The sequence below is a fragment of the Atractosteus spatula genome, chromosome 22 (assembly GCF_055471065.1).
Source record: "Atractosteus spatula isolate fAtrSpa1 chromosome 22, fAtrSpa1.hap1, whole genome shotgun sequence".
In the NCBI taxonomy this organism is placed as follows: Eukaryota; Metazoa; Chordata; class Actinopteri; order Semionotiformes; family Lepisosteidae; genus Atractosteus; species Atractosteus spatula.
Window position 1 is genome coordinate 4,642,836 of NC_142727.1, and position 14,755 is coordinate 4,657,590.

Below are 14,755 nucleotides of genomic sequence, written 5' to 3' on the forward strand. Positions count from 1 at the left end.
CGTACAGCTCGTGCTTCCTGCAGCCCCTCATGCCTCTGACACTCCCCCTCTCTCTGCGCCTCGGCCCACGAGGTGAGGCGATGACTGGCTAGGCTGGGTGTTAATGACACGCAGGGAGCAGGAGAAGTTATTCAGATATTTCTATCCTCAGTGCTGCAGATTCCTAAGGTTGTTTCTTTCTCATACAGCAGTCTGTATTCCTGTCTGTCTCTCCTGTACTCTGCTGCACTTACCTGTCTGTCTCTCCTGTACTGGGTGCTGCTCTCACCCGTCTCTCTCTCCTGTACTGGGTGCTGCTCTCACCCGTCTCTCTCTCCTGTACAACATTGCTCTCACCCGTCTGTCTCTCCTGTACTGTGTGCTGCTCTCACCCGTCTCTCTCTCCTGTACACCATTGCTCTCACCCGTCTCTCTCTCCTGTACTGGGTGCTGCTCTCACCCGTCTCTCTCTCCTGTACTGGGTGCTGCTCTCACCCGTCTGTCTCTCCTGTACTGGGTGCTGCTCTCACCCGTCTGTCTCTCCTGTACAACATTGCTCTCACCCGTCTCTCTCTCCTGTACTGGGTGCTGCTCTCACCCGTCTCTCTCTCCTGTACTGGGTGCTGCTCTCACCCGTCTCTCTCTCCTGTACTGGGTGCTGCTCTCACCCGTCTGTCTCTCCTGTACTGTGTTCCTCACCCGTCTGTCTCTCCTGTACTGGGTGCTGCTCTCACCCGTCTCTCTCTCCTGTACTGGGTGCTGCTCTCACCCGTCTGTCTCTCCTGTACTGTGTTCCTCACCCGTCTGTCTCTCCTGTACTGTGTGCTGCTCTCACCCGTCTCTCTCCTGTACTGGGTGCTGCTCTCACCCGTCTGTCTCTCCTGTACTGTGTTCCTCACCCGTCTGTCTCTCCTGTACTGGGTGCTGCTCTCACCTGTCTCTCTCTCCTGTACTGTGTGCTGCTCTCACCCGTCTGTCTCTCCTGTACTGGGTGCTGCTCTCACCCGTCTCTCTCTCCTGTACTGGATGCTGCTCTCACCCGTCTGTCTCTCCTGTACAACACTGCTCTCACCCGTCTGTCTCTCCTGTACTGGGTGCTGCTCTCACCCGTCTGTCTCTCCTGTACAACACTGCTCTCTTGTGATCCAGGTTAATGCCATTTCTTCTGATTCCCCCCCAGCCCTGTTTGGACTACACAGATTCTGAGCGGACTTGCTGTTCTGTTCATGAGTCATTCACAGACCCCCCGCCACCCCCCCGGCTGACACACTTAGTTCTCCTTAGTGGCTGCTTGTTCCTGTGTGAAGAAATCTAGGGCACTTCTGGCGGTTCGAGGCGCGCTCCCTTTTCTGTTTCCCTGCCTCGAGTCCTTCATTCAAATTCAAGGAGGCTTCGCAGATTTTTAAAGGGATCCATACTCCCCGTCTCTCCCTGCTTGCCTGCATCTCCTCTGCCCCCTTTCCTGTGTGGCTGCGGGCTGAGAGGAGAGCCGGCTGCCTTTGTGTTCGGCACCAGAACCAGTGCCGACGCTGACCACTGTGCGGTTGTCAACCCGACCGAAAGCCGCAGGCGACACGAGACCCACACGCCGGGGTGACGCTTCGGCTCTGCGCCACCCAGCTGCCCGGGCCCTGGTGGCCAGTGTCCGCCAGCACCGAGCCCACCTTGGCCAGTTTAGGGAGCTATTGTGGGCTTTACTGGGAAGCTGCCGCACCTAAACGCGCTTCTCTCTGCTGCTGTGGAAACCCATGAGCTGTAAATGTGTCGGCTAATAAGACACACATGCCAGGAGGGCTGGGGCTCTGTAATTCGTCAGCTTCTCATCAGGCAGGGCTCGGCGGGCCCCTCTCCTGGTGCCAGCGTCAGTATTGCCCTGGCTCCGGCCCCCGGCGCCGACCTCGGGGGTGTCTGAGGAGGCCGGTTCAGGAAAGACGCTGCCCTTTCTGCCCAGTGTTCTGAGCAAACCACGGGCCCGGGAGGGGGGGGTCTGCGGGACCCCAGCCCGCGTACCTCCGCGTGGGGGTGAAAGTTCAGCCCTCTTCCCTCTCCGCAGGCGGTGTTGGGGGGGGGTCGAGCAGAGACGTTCGAGCTGTATAGCCCCGTGACCTCCAGGTGTTTTTCATAAGCCAGCTCTTTTTTACGGAATGGTTTTGTTGTTTGTTTTTTAAATTGAATTGGTTTCAAAAAAACATAGGCAGCGGCTAACGCTGATGTGTTCTGACGGGGGGGGAAGTTGTCAGAGGCAGTTTTCACTACCTCGAGCTCAAAGAGCCTGCCCGAGAGTGCTTTTCTCAGCAGCCATATCACCCTGCAACTCACAACTGGTAACCCACTGGAGCTCAGCAGATGTGAGCCTGGCCAGTACCTGGATGGGCGACTCCAGGGGAAAACTAAGGCTGCTGCTGGAAGAGGTGTTAGTGGGGCCAGCAGGGGGCGCTCACCCTGCGGTCTGTGTGGGTCCTAATGCCCCAGTATAGTGACGGGGACACTACACTGTAAAAAGGCGCCGTCCTTCGGATGAGACGTAAAACTGCGGATTGACTCTCTGTGGTCATTAAAAATCCCAGGGCATTTCTCGAAAAGAGTAGGGGTGCTACCCCGGTGTCCTGGCCAAATTTCCCATTGGTCCTTACCAATCATGGCCTCCTAATAATCCCCATCTATGAATTGGCTTCATCACTCTGCTCTCCTCCCCACTGAGAGCTGGTGTGTGGTGAGTGTTCTGGCGCACTATGGCTGCCGTCGCATCATCCAGGTGGGGCTGCACATTGGTGGTGGTGGAGGGGATCCCCATTACCTGTAAAGCGCTTTGAGTGGAGTGTCCAGAAAGAAGTATACAGAAGTGTAAGCAATTATTATTATTATTATTATTATTATTATTATTATTTTCTGGCGGTCCCAGAAACTCGTGTCTCTTTGCTGGGTTTTCTGAAAGGGGCTTTTTGAAACAGCGGTGCTGTCGTTCGGACTCCAGCTTGCCTCGGTGCAGCCAGTAAGACACCGAGATCGGAAGAATCCACTTCCCGCATCGTGCCTTCCCGGGAAAAACACGCTTTCTCTCCTTTTCTTGATCTGTTTTTCGGTTCCGCGCTCCTGGATGGCTGACAGGAACATTACCACGGCGCTCTCTGACAGTTGCTCTGCTGCAGTGGCCTGTCAGACACACACAGCCCGCTCGCCGCAGGAGTGTTATCAGTGGAGAGGTGGATTGCACAAGGCGTGCGCACACACACACACACATTTAATTGCTGGGTGAGCCGCAGGAGGTGACACTACTGACGTCAGCATCTCTATTGCCAACGACCCCGCAGTTCAGAACATTTCCAGGGGGCCTAAGCGCGTTTATCTAGAGAAGGGGGCGGGGGAGACCGAGCTGCCGGGAGTGCCGGCGCCAAGCCTGTCCACTCCCGCTGGTTGCCTGACTTCAAGTCCCGCGGAGCTGGGGTGGCAGGGCCTGACAGAGACTGCGTCAGCCCGAGAATGAAGCCAGGCACCAGCGAAAGCATGATTTCCTCCTGGAGGGCCAGGTCGTTTGTTGGATTTTCATTGTGTGCACTGGAGACGGAGTCTGGAGGCTCTGCTGTGGTTGGTTTGTGCCGGCTTAGTGCCTCCTGTATGGTGGTATAGAACCAGTATCCCGCATACAGGCACAGACACAAGGGCTGCATTGTTCTTCTGTCCCTAAAGCAAAGTTATTTGTTAATTAAGAATAGAAATGTTTGTCGAACTGTACTGTACGTCTCTTATTCTTCTTCTAGTTTAATGCCGGTTGCTGTTAACACATTGTTAGTCAATGAACTCGTTGATCATTGCCAGCGCTAATGTCTCCTCCTGCGTCTGGAGTACGAGGTGCTGAATGTGAGATCTTCGCTGCCCTGAACCCCCCAGTGTCTGACCACCTCCTGCAGACTGTCCACCCAACGTCCCCGTCTCGTTGGCTGTTCCTCGTTGAGGCAGCGAGGCTCTGGCCGCGGTCGTGAGCTGAGACAGCAGAGTGTCTTTGCGGGGTGTGTGTGTGTGTGTGTGTGTGTGTGTGTGTGTGTGTGTGTGAGATACAACAGCTACATGCAGGTCAAGCCAATGGGAGCTTTGGGGGGACATACAGAAGATGAAGAGAAGGTGAAAATCACACTGCAGCTGCTGTCCACCTGCAGGGCCCCGCTGGGGTTCGAGCTGAGCTTGGCCCGCTTGTGAAGGCCTGATCGTGCAGCCCTCTCGCGGTCAGGTCAGGAGTGCTGTCATCGGCACACACGCATGGGATCCTAGGCGCTCAGAGAGAGCTGCTGCGTATTTGCCTGAGAGCCTGGAGCCCTTCTGGCAATCAGCTTGTGCACAAATCATGTAAAAAAGGCAGAAAAATACTTCATGCACTGGCAGATGGGAAGACAGTAGTCACGGCCGTACAATGGGTCACGTTTTTATTCATATGGGATTCTCTTTCAATGTTTTGTCTACCTCTCTAATAATAACGTCTGTCTCTGTCAATGATATGTGAAGCCATCTTCTAAAAGAGGCACAGGTGCGGTGTAGATTAATATGAAATCAGTTCGTTTGTACAGGTGACAGAAATTAAGTGGGATTTAATGCCAGATCTTGCTTGGCTTCAGGGCTGCAGATGTTGATGGTGTAGAGATGCCCGTTTTGTGCACGTGAAACCCAAACTGGTGACCGTGCAAAGGGCTGGGGCTCAACTCAGGCGGTCTCACGGTCATCCTGGTCGCCCCTCAAAATCCACTGAGCAGCACTCATAGTTTCTGTCAACACGGTGATCACAGTGATCGTCCTAGAGATCCTTTATGAATCAATGTGGGGTTAAGAGTTAGGATTGGGGATTATAGCTGACAGTGCTGAAGTGTGCATGAGTGCTTAGCAGCGGCTCTTGCAGTGGTCCCAGTAACCCGAAACCTCTCCCCTCTCCCCAGACTACCTAGCCAGCCACGGGCGGCTCAGCGAGCCGGAGGCGCGCCGCAAGTTCTGGCAGATCCTGTCCGCCGTGGATTACTGCCACAGCCGCAAGATCGTCCACCGCGACCTGAAGGCGGAGAACCTGCTGCTGGACGGGCACATGAACATCAAGATCGCAGGTAGGAGCCCAGTCCGCCACTTGGGCCCGGCCCGGGGCGGTGCTGCCCTGATCAGACTGGGGGGGGCTGGCTTACCTCATCAGATTGTGGAATTCTCTGTGGCAGCAAGGCAGCGTTTTGCACCTGGGGTACAACACCAGGCACAGAAGGGAGCAGGATCCAGTACAGGTTTTAGTTTGGCCATGGGGAACCCTGCAGGGCCCGACGCAGACGCTCACGTGACAGTGTGGTATGGAGATCCCTGGAATCGAGTTGTGTTGACCGATCGGTCAGCACCACTGGGGGTGGGGGAGGTGGGACTGTTGTGTGGCAGGGCTGTGTTGCTGAGGGGTGGGGAGGGAGTGGAAACAAGGGGGTTTCCTGGGTGCCCTGGGTGACGCCTTCATCCCGGCCTTCATCCCGGCCTCTGGGGGGCACTCTCTAGAGGAAAGCGTACCCCCCACAATTCAAGAAGCTTGCCTGTCCTCCTTTCTGTCGGACACCCTGTCCTCTGCACCCCTCTCTGGGGCTTAAGCGCGTCAAGTTGTGTTTTTCCTTAGCCCAGAGACCTTTCCCTGTGTTCCTGTTCTCGTTCCGCTCCTCTGAAGTTAAATTGGGCCGCGGAGCTCTGACATTTAACGAGGGAGGGGCCCCCCAATTTAGTCACTAAACGTCCCCGATATCGGGGGCGGGGCGCCCTCCCTCAGCAGGACACTTTGGCCGTGGCCTCTCAGAAGCCCAGCGGCATGATGGGACTCAAAGAAAGGTTGCAGGCTTGGCTGTGGGGGAGGAGGGCTTTAATATCCCACTTCAAAGAGCCGTTACCCCCCCCCCCCCGCACTCCTGTCTCGCCGCAGGTCTGACGGGGGGCTCAGGCCAGGGCAGTCTGTCCCACTCCAGGGGTGACAGGAGCGCAGGCGTGGTCCTGGGGGGGGAATCTGTCCAAAAAAGACCCACCCCATAGACTCGCACTCTCGCACCCTGAAGTCTCGGGCAGAGAGACAGGCCTGAGGGACCAGCCCTGGCTCTGTATTTCCTGGCGCGCGGCTGCAAAGTTAATCTCTGTGCGTTTGTTCGGAGTTCAGAGGCTCAAAGACTCCCACAAAGTCATCATCATCACCTGGGGCTCCAGACTCTCCTCAGACTCTCTCAGACCGAGAGACAAATCCCACTGTCCAGGCCGTCCACCAAAGCCCGCCTCTCCTCTCCAGACCTCCCTGCCCGGACAAGCCAGGCGAATGTGTTTCCCTAAGTCCAGCTGAGCTGTCTGGGTGGAAAAGAGACACTGCTTAGCAGATTCTGCCCTCCTCCTCCTCCTCCTCGGCCTTTGGTAGCTTCCTGAAGTGATCCAAGCCCCGAGAGCTGCTGTCAGGATGCCTGTGTGCTGAGAGAGATAAGAGGTCTTTGCCAGCTCCTGTCATTGCCTCAGAGTAAACTCCTGGGGTCACAGACTCCCGGGGTCACAGGGCTCTGTCCTGCCTGTCACTCACACCTGAAAGGACTCCCGCTGCACAGCGGTCAGGGCCCCTTCCAGGTGTGTTCACCTGCAGCTGGCTCTTTGGTGGAAGCCATCGCAAGTGTGCTGGGCTGTCCGAGGTGTGCAGCCCTACATCTACACCCGCACAGTTTGCCCAGGAGCCTGCAGCTGGAAACATTTAAACATTCGTTAAATTAACGAGCTTAATGAGTTCTTAACGGCAAGACGCCCCCGGGCCTGGTGCGCTGTGGGTTTGACACCTCTCAGGCGTGTGACCGTGGTCATATCTCACTGCCCAACAGGCCACGCACTGGCGCCCCCTGCTGGACAGACACCTCCGGCGGCTTAAATGCGCAACGGTAGGAAAGAACGGCTGAATTTTCGAGTCGTTCTTTATTTTATGCTCACACCTGCCGTACTGCATTTCTTGTTGCTGCAGCTAAGGGGCTCCTGGACTGAAAAATGAAGAAGCCGGGGATTTTTGTTTTTATCGCGGGCACTTCCCAGCACCGCCCCCCCCGCGCAGGTGCTTTCCTCCTCCTCCGAGAGAGAGTCCGTTCTTCTCGGGGCCATCCAGCAGAGTCAGACATGGGAATTTACATCTCGGAGTGCGATGGCGCAGTTTGCCTGCGAGTTATGCTGCGTCGGACGCTTGCAGAAGCAATAATCATAAATTACAGGGTTTATACGGCGTCCTGCACCTTCGGCTGAGCTGAGGAGCAGCCCCTCTCCAGCAGCCTGACTTCAGGTCCAATAAAATGAGTCACGCTCACAAAGTGCTGGCTGATCTCAGATGCACTGTAGTACATATTTAAGTGGCGACGCCAACTAGCAGCAAAGCTGGAATTGTATTTTTCGCCAAGGCGTGAACTCATAAACGCTGTTCCCCGTGCTAGAATGGTGTAACTGGGCGTACCTGCAGCACAGGGGGGACAGATCTACAGGCCCCCCAGCCACCATCGGCTGCTGATCCTGAGATCCGGTGCACAGGGTGGTCAGTCAGGCCTTCAGGGGACTCCAGATCACTCACCAGCGCAGGCGTCCCCTGTCTGGAGAGGAGAGGTCAGGGTCTGCAGACCCCCCCCCCCCCCCCCCCTTCTGACCCCGAGTGGGTTCTGGGGAGCCTGGCCGGGGAAGGGGGGGGACTTGTGTAGCCCCAGGGGAGTTGTGCCAGACGGTGTGGCAGGGGGCAGTGAGTGACAGCCGGCTCTGGGCGTGTGTGTGTGTGCGCGCACGCATGAAGGGACTCCGGGAGGCAGGCAGAAGGAGAGACTGTTATTTTGAAAGCAGCCTCCCTCCTCGCTCCCCCACTGCCTCCTCTAGGCAGCGCTGGATCATTGACGTCAGTCAGGCTGCTCAGTATTCAAGCCATGAAGTGGGTCAGCGCAGACGATTAGTCCTGCCTGCTGTCTTGTCTTACCTTGCTATTGTCAGCCCAGAGCTCTGTATCTCTTTCAGCTCTTTCTGCGTGTCCTCTGCATTCCAGCGGGCAACGCTGAAGGATGCTGGGTGCAGAGAACAGGGCAGGCGGGGGGGGGGGGGGGGGTTGTTAATCCTAAGAGCATTATTATGACACAGACATGAAGCCCTTTGTCCTCCGGAGCCAGCCTTGGGAGTTTGAGACGGAACGCTCTCGCGCTGCGTCCTTCCATCCTAAGAAGGGAGGAAAGATTTCTGTCCCTTGTTGCTGTCGAGCTCCCCGAAGAAATTTCTTCCCCCTCCGGCTCGCCCAGGTCTGACGCCTGGCGGTTTCAGTGTCCTGAACTCTGCCCCCCGTGACCTAAACCGCATGTCTGGTGGTCCCGGCTAATCCTTCTCATTTTGGCAGAGCTGGGTTTGACGGCCCCTCATCTCGCTGCTTCAAAAAAAACACACCCCTCGAGCTCGCCAGCCCTCAGCCCCCTCTCGGGACTCGCCCTTATCCCGTGTGGGAGGGGGTAAGGAGAGAAGGGTGAACGTCGGACGCGTGAGTCTGACGTTTCTCTCTAACATTCCTGTGGGCTCTGTCAGGAATTTGTGGACGTTTCTGAAAGGACTCGCCTTTGTTTCTTAAGGCTTCTCTCGCCCTCCCGCCTCAACGCTCTGCTGCCCCGGCTGTAAGCGGGCCTCGTGAAACGGCGTGGTTAGGGGGCGACCTTCATTTCTGCGCCCAGCAGCCAGCTAGCGGGGTGCCACGACTGCCAGCCCGGCCTGCTGTTCCTCTCTTCCTGTGGATCTGTAGTGCGAGTGCAAGGTGCTGCGCCCCACAATCCACGCTCCCCTGGGCCATCGGAGATCTGCCGGCCAGGCCTTGATCCCTCTCTGCTGGCCTGGCGCTGCCGACCTGAGGCGGCACAGCGAGACGTTCACCCGCTGTTCTAAGGAAACGCGTCGGGCGTGATCTCCCTGCTCCCTCGGCCTCCTCCCCTGGTCAGATCCCTCACGGGCCGGGCCGGCCGAGGAGCCCAGCCTCGTTCACGGAGCCGCGGGACTCCCTGGCAGCTGCCTGGTGCTCTTCCATCACGTTCCTCTTCCTCCGCGAGTCCGAAGTGACCCCTGACGTTGGAGCCCGTGGAGGAGAGGCGAGGCGTACCGCCATTTTGTGCGCTTACCGCCGGTTTCTTTGGGGATGATTTACTTGAACTTGAACTTTATTGCCATATGTAACCATGTTCTGGTACAATGGAATTCTTACTGACAGAAAGTCTCTCGATTGTTAAAACAAGTGTAAAAACACAAAGTGCAGACAGTGCATCAAGACAATATACAAACAAACAGTAGACCATATACAAGTAAACAAGTAAACAGTTTGAATGTAAACAATACAGACATGTAAACAATGACTGGAGATGTGCAGTAGATAAGAAATCATAATGAGGTAGATGGTGTAGGTGTGGTCCGAGGGGCATGGCTAAATGTGTTTGCCAATCTCACTGCTTGTGGGTAGAAGCTATTGAGGAATCTGGTGGTCAGTGTCCGTATGCTCTTGTATCTCTTGCCTGAGGGCAGTGGGGTGAAGAGCTCATGCCCGGGGTGCTGACTGTCCTCTGTGATGGCCAGAATTCGACCACGGCAGCGGTCCTCATAGAGCTGTTTAATCTCGGTGAGACCGCAGCCGATGATCTTCTGGGCCACATTGACCATTCTCTGCAGTGCCTTCCTCTCTCGAGAAGAGGTGTTGCCGTACCACACGGCGATCCCGTTGGTGAGGACGCTCTCGATGGTGCAGCGGTAGAAGCTCACCAGCACATGTATTGGCATCCCCCATCGCTTGAGGCACCTCAAGAAATAAAGGCGCTGCTGAGCCTTCTTCATGATAGAGTCAGTGTTCACAGTCCAGGTTAGATCTTTAGAGATGTGAATTCCCCAAAACCTAAAGCTGGTGACTGTTTCCACTTCTGTTCCATCAATACTGAGTGGGCTGTGAGTGTGTGGCCTGTGTCTCCGAAAGTCCACTATTAGCTCTTTCGTTTTCTTTACGTTCAAGTGAAGTGAAGACAGAGGAGGGGCAGTGTGCTGGGGTGTAATTGTGGCTGTGCAGGTTAACGCTGAATTAACACCAGATCCAGGGGTCCCTCTGCAGGGACAGCTGGACTGCGCACCAGGCCCTCACACGACCTCGCCGCTGGCGCCGGGCACAGCTGGCGGGGTGTTCTCTTCTCTCCCTCGCTGCTTCGAAGCTCAGTCCTTCCGAGAACTACCCTCAGGTGCTGCGCTGGTGGAGATCACACTCACTACGGGCTGCGTTCAGGCCGCAGTTTCGCCCGATTGCTCTTCTGCTCCTCGTGGAAGCACGGCGCTGTCTGTGAGGAGAGAGGCGGGCGTGTGTGTGCGCTCGGAGCTGGGCAGTCTGCACCTCAGCCTGACCCTCGGTGTCCCGGGCCTGGGGCATGAGTCAGGAATGAGTTCCCGGGAGGGGAGGGGGGGGGGGGGTGATCCGTGCTGCTGACCGAGCTGCACAGGGATCACGCAGATGGAGGGCATGTGGATTTCCACATGAGGAGTCACATTCCTGGAAGCCAGGCGCTGGGACAGTCAGCTGTTGCTGAAGCAGGAGTCAGGGCTGCCTGCCGTTCTATCTGTCTCTCTCTCGCTCTGTGTGCTCCTGTATCACAATAAGAGGTGGGTTTTTCCCCTGCCACAACCTCGTACCCAGAGGGTACCTCTTAAACACGTCAAGTTGACTCCTACTATTAAAAATCCCAGTTCTGCGCCCTTACTGTACTTTTGCTCTCCGTGAAGTAGACAGTTTAGCTGTCAGTCAGACCAGATTTCAGCGTTTTCGGGGAGGCTGAAATCCTCCAGGGAGGCGTGGAGGGTGTAAAGCCATGTGCTCTGGGCAGGGCCAGATGCAGACGATCATGCAGCAGAGCTGCGCTGGGTTTTGGGTGGGAATGAGGGAAGCAGGACTGGAGACCACAGCGCACGGGGCCCAGACACCACCCAGTCCTGCTCACGTTGGGTTTGTCGACTCGGACCAGCAAGCTGAGCAGTTTGCGAGGCGACGGATCTTCGCTTTGCTGCTTCTGGGTCTCAAATAGAAAACCCTCTCAGGAGCATTAGCAGTCACGTGAAGTCATACACAAAAACAATTAAGAACAAACGTGCATCTTAGACGTTTGTGAGAGTGTAGTGTACTAGACTGTGGTCTAGTACACTAGACCACAGGTGAGCAGGCAGGGACAGGTGCTCAGTGTCACAGCCAGCAGCCATATCACCCTGCAGCTCCCAGCTCTCCGTGGTCTTGCTCTCGCTGCCAGGCCCTGGTTTGTCCTGCCTTGGCCTCTGTCTGGGCAGTTGCTGGGCAGCCTCGTGTTGTGTACCCCAGGGGGACATGCCAGTGAAACCCCCTCCCCCACCTCTTCCCCCAGCCTCTTCCAAAAGTCTTGTGATTTTAAACATTCTGCAGGCTCACATCTAGCAGGAGGCCAGACAGGCGCTTGCAGAGGAGTAGCGGAACAGTGTTTTGTTTGTTTTGGACTTAAAAGAGTTTGGGAAAATTAGCCCTGGGTTTTGCTCTTGCAGTCGGCTGGTTCATGAATGTTAATCGCACTCATTGAGGCCGATGTCCTGCTGTGGATCAGTTGACCATCTCATTCCTCTGCAGCGAAGCGGAAAAGAACAGCTTTTCCTCTAAAAGACCACAGTTGTCGAGGAAGGAAGGACTTCAGTTCCCTGTGAGCAGAAAGCCAACGTCGTCCTTACCGCCGTCCCAGGTGGTCGCTGTGCCCTCCTGCGGGAGAAGGTAGAAGCAGTTTTCTTGTTTTAAAAACTTGTCTTTTCTTCTTGCAGATTTCGGATTTGGAAATTTCTTCCAACCAGGGGAGCCTCTGGCCACATGGTGCGGGAGCCCCCCCTACGCAGCCCCTGAGGTGTTTGAGGGGCAGCAGTACGAGGGCCCCCAGCTCGACATCTGGGTGAGTAAGTGAAGAGTGAGGGGCTGACCTGCCCCTGTCGGGCCTGAACCCCCTTTAGGTGGACTGTGAGTGTGTGTGTCATATCGGGGCTCCCTGTGAGTGTTTGTGTCATATCGGGGCTCCCTGTGAGTGTGTGTGTCATATCGGGGCTCCCTGTGAGTGTGTGTGTCATATCGGGGCTCCCTGTGAGTGTTTGTGTCCCTGTGTGTGTGTCATAGCGGGGCTCCCTGTGAGAGTGTGTGTGGTGTGTGTCCTGTTGGGGCTCCCTGTGAGAGTGTGTGTAGTGTGTGTCCTGTTGAGGCTCCCTGTGAGAGTGTGTGTAGTGTGTGTCCAGTTGGGGCTCCCTGTGAGAGTGTGTGTGGTGGTGTGTCCAGTTGGGGCTCCCTGTGAGAGTGTGTGTGGTGGTGTGTCCTGTTGGGGCTCCCTGTGAGAGTGTATGTAGTGTGTGTCCTGTTGGGGCTCCCTGTGAGAGTGTATGTAGTGTGTGTCCTGTTGGGGCTCCCTGTGAGAGTGTGTGTAGTGTGTGTCCTGTTGGGGCTCCCTGTGAGAGTGTGTGTAGTGTGTGTCCTGTTGGGGCTCCCTGTGAGAATGTGTGTAGTGGTGTGTCCTGTTGGGGCTCCCTGTGAGAGTGTGTGTAGTGGTGTGTCCTGTTGGGGCTCCCTGTGAGAGTGTGTGTAGTGGTGTGTCCTGTTGGGGCTCCCTGTGAGAGTGTGTGTAGTGGTGTGTCCTGTTGGGGCTCCCTGCGAGGGTGTGTGTGGTGTGTGTCCTGTTGGGGCTCCCTGTGAGAGTGTGTGTAGTGTGTGTCCAGTTGGGGCTCCCTGTGAGAGTGTGTGTGTCCAGTTGGGGCTCCATTATCGATGCTGCTGTGTCCGTCTCTGCCTGAATCTGCCCGTGTCTCTGCAGAGCATGGGCGTGGTCCTGTACGTGCTGGTGTGTGGAGCCCTGCCCTTCGACGGCCCTTCGCTCCCCGTCCTGCGCCAGAGGGTCCTGGAGGGGCGCTTCCGCATCCCCTACTTCATGACTGAAGGTACGCGCGAGAGGGGGAGCCGGCGCCCCGCAGGGTGCCCACCTGGGAGGGGAGCAGGTCTCAGGATGCAGGATAACTGCCGTGCAAAGACGTTTTCCTAGATTCCTGTAACTTCCAGCTCATGTTTCTAAACTATGCTTAAATGGGAAGAACCGCAGTCTACCTGTCGATCTGCAGTCTCCCTTTTGGATGCCACCCTCAGACAAGGCCAGTGTCCAAGCCTGTTTTCCAGTGATCTCACACGGGGGGGGAAAAAAAGCACAGGAAGCTACAATTATCACACTGGAGAGGAAGATCCTTTGAAAACGTACCAATCCCTTTCTTCCAGGCCGGCCCTCCTGCCAGCGGGGTGCGGTGTTTCACACAGTGTGGCCCACATCCCAGTCATTTGGCTGGATTTTCCTAGAAACGCGATTAAAGCACCCCTTCTGTCTAGATCCACCATCAGAAGCTTCTAACTGTTATCGGGTTGACTCTGACCTTGATCACAGCCCGACAGCGCTCGCCGTCTGGCTCCAGCTGGGAAAGATCTCAGAAGTTGGGCAGAGATGTAGATGATGGTAACTCAGTTTTACCGTTTTGGAAAAATGGTCCCATCATTGCTTTAGAGCTAAAGATCCAGCCCCCACAGGACGTTGTAGCGGGGTCGGGCTCGTCTGGGACTGCGGGAGTCTGATCCCCTGTGCCAGAGAGGCATACAGCCCAGTCTGGCAGCATCCCCAGCGGAGAGACGGCGCGGGGGGGGTCCTGACGCAGGGATGTGAGGTTAGCTGATCCCACACTAACGCCGCGGAAGGAGAGATTAAGCCCAGGGCTTACATAACAGAGCCTGGGGACGGGCCAGCGGATCCCAGCCCCCGACTCCTGCCAGAAATGACTTTGCAGGCAGGGGGTGCGGTGGAGGGGGATCATTTCGGGGGGTCCAGGGGCCCTTGCCCAGGACCTTGAAGCGGGGTGACCTTGACCTGTAGAGCAGCCTGAGCCGGGCTGTGCAGTGATGATCCTTCGTGCCCGTCTCACCTTTATAATAATAACTGAAGCCCCGAGCTGACATATTGCTGGAGGAATGTCTTTTTTTTAAACTGGGACTGCGAGTTCAGAGTGACGGTTCAAGGTCCCTTTGCTCTGCTCCCTGTAAAACACAGAATAAATTGACTTTCCTCCCACTTGCATTCCCTTATGGAGCCCAGTCATTTCTCTTTTTTGCATTTTGGGATTTACTTTTTGTGACGGTCTCAAACCTGCTCGTTTGTTGTTTTTTTCCCCCCTTTAATCGTGAAATAAATACAGTAAAAACCGATCCAGAAACGGTAAAGTAAACACGCTGGGTTCTGCCCTGCGGGAGCTCTGGGTTGATCTGTGTGGCCGGTTCAAGACTGCAGTTAAAAACTGCTCGTTTGCCAGGCTGTCCGATCTGGCAGTTCTCTATAGCGCGATCGCCGCAGTTGATCGTGCCAGCAACTCTGGGGTGGGAATCTCTCGATCTGCGTGTTGGTTTTTCTGGTGGGTCTGTGTCGTGACCGCAACGGGGAGGGGATGTGACCGGCCGGCCTGTGACCCTGCCCCCGCAGACTGTGAGCACCTGATCCGCCGCATGCTGGTGCTGGACCCCTCCAAGCGGCTGACGGTGGCGCAGATCAAGGAGCACCGCTGGATGACCCTGGAGGTGCCCGTGCAGAGGCCCGTGCTGTACCAGCAGGCGGTGGCGGCGCCCGAGGAGGGCGAGGCGGCCGTTGGCGAGCACAACGAGCAGGTGCTGAGGCTGATGCACAGCCTGGGCATCGACCAGCACAAGACCATCGAGGTAACCGCG

At 56.3% G+C, this 14,755-nt stretch overlaps 1 protein-coding gene across 2 annotated transcripts in view; it reads left to right on the top strand.

Annotated features, from left to right (window-relative positions):
- The window catches only part of LOC148816680 (serine/threonine-protein kinase SIK2-like), a 50,032-nt gene that overhangs the window by 24,426 nt on the left and 10,851 nt on the right, over window positions 1-14,755 (top strand). Inside the window, exons 1-5 of one of the 2 annotated variants that reach the window (XM_088939579.1) lie at window positions 5,011-5,063; window positions 6,959-7,045; window positions 11,791-11,915; window positions 12,819-12,942; window positions 14,514-14,746. In XM_088939579.1, the coding sequence (XP_088795705.1) occupies window positions 6,982-7,045; window positions 11,791-11,915; window positions 12,819-12,942; window positions 14,514-14,746 (546 nt within the window). In that variant the 5' untranslated portion in view covers window positions 5,011-5,063; window positions 6,959-6,981. Of the gene's footprint in view, window positions 1-4,901; window positions 5,064-6,958; window positions 7,046-11,790; window positions 11,916-12,818; window positions 12,943-14,513; window positions 14,747-14,755 lie in introns of those variants that run through there. The other variant, XM_088939578.1, reaches the window with a different exon arrangement.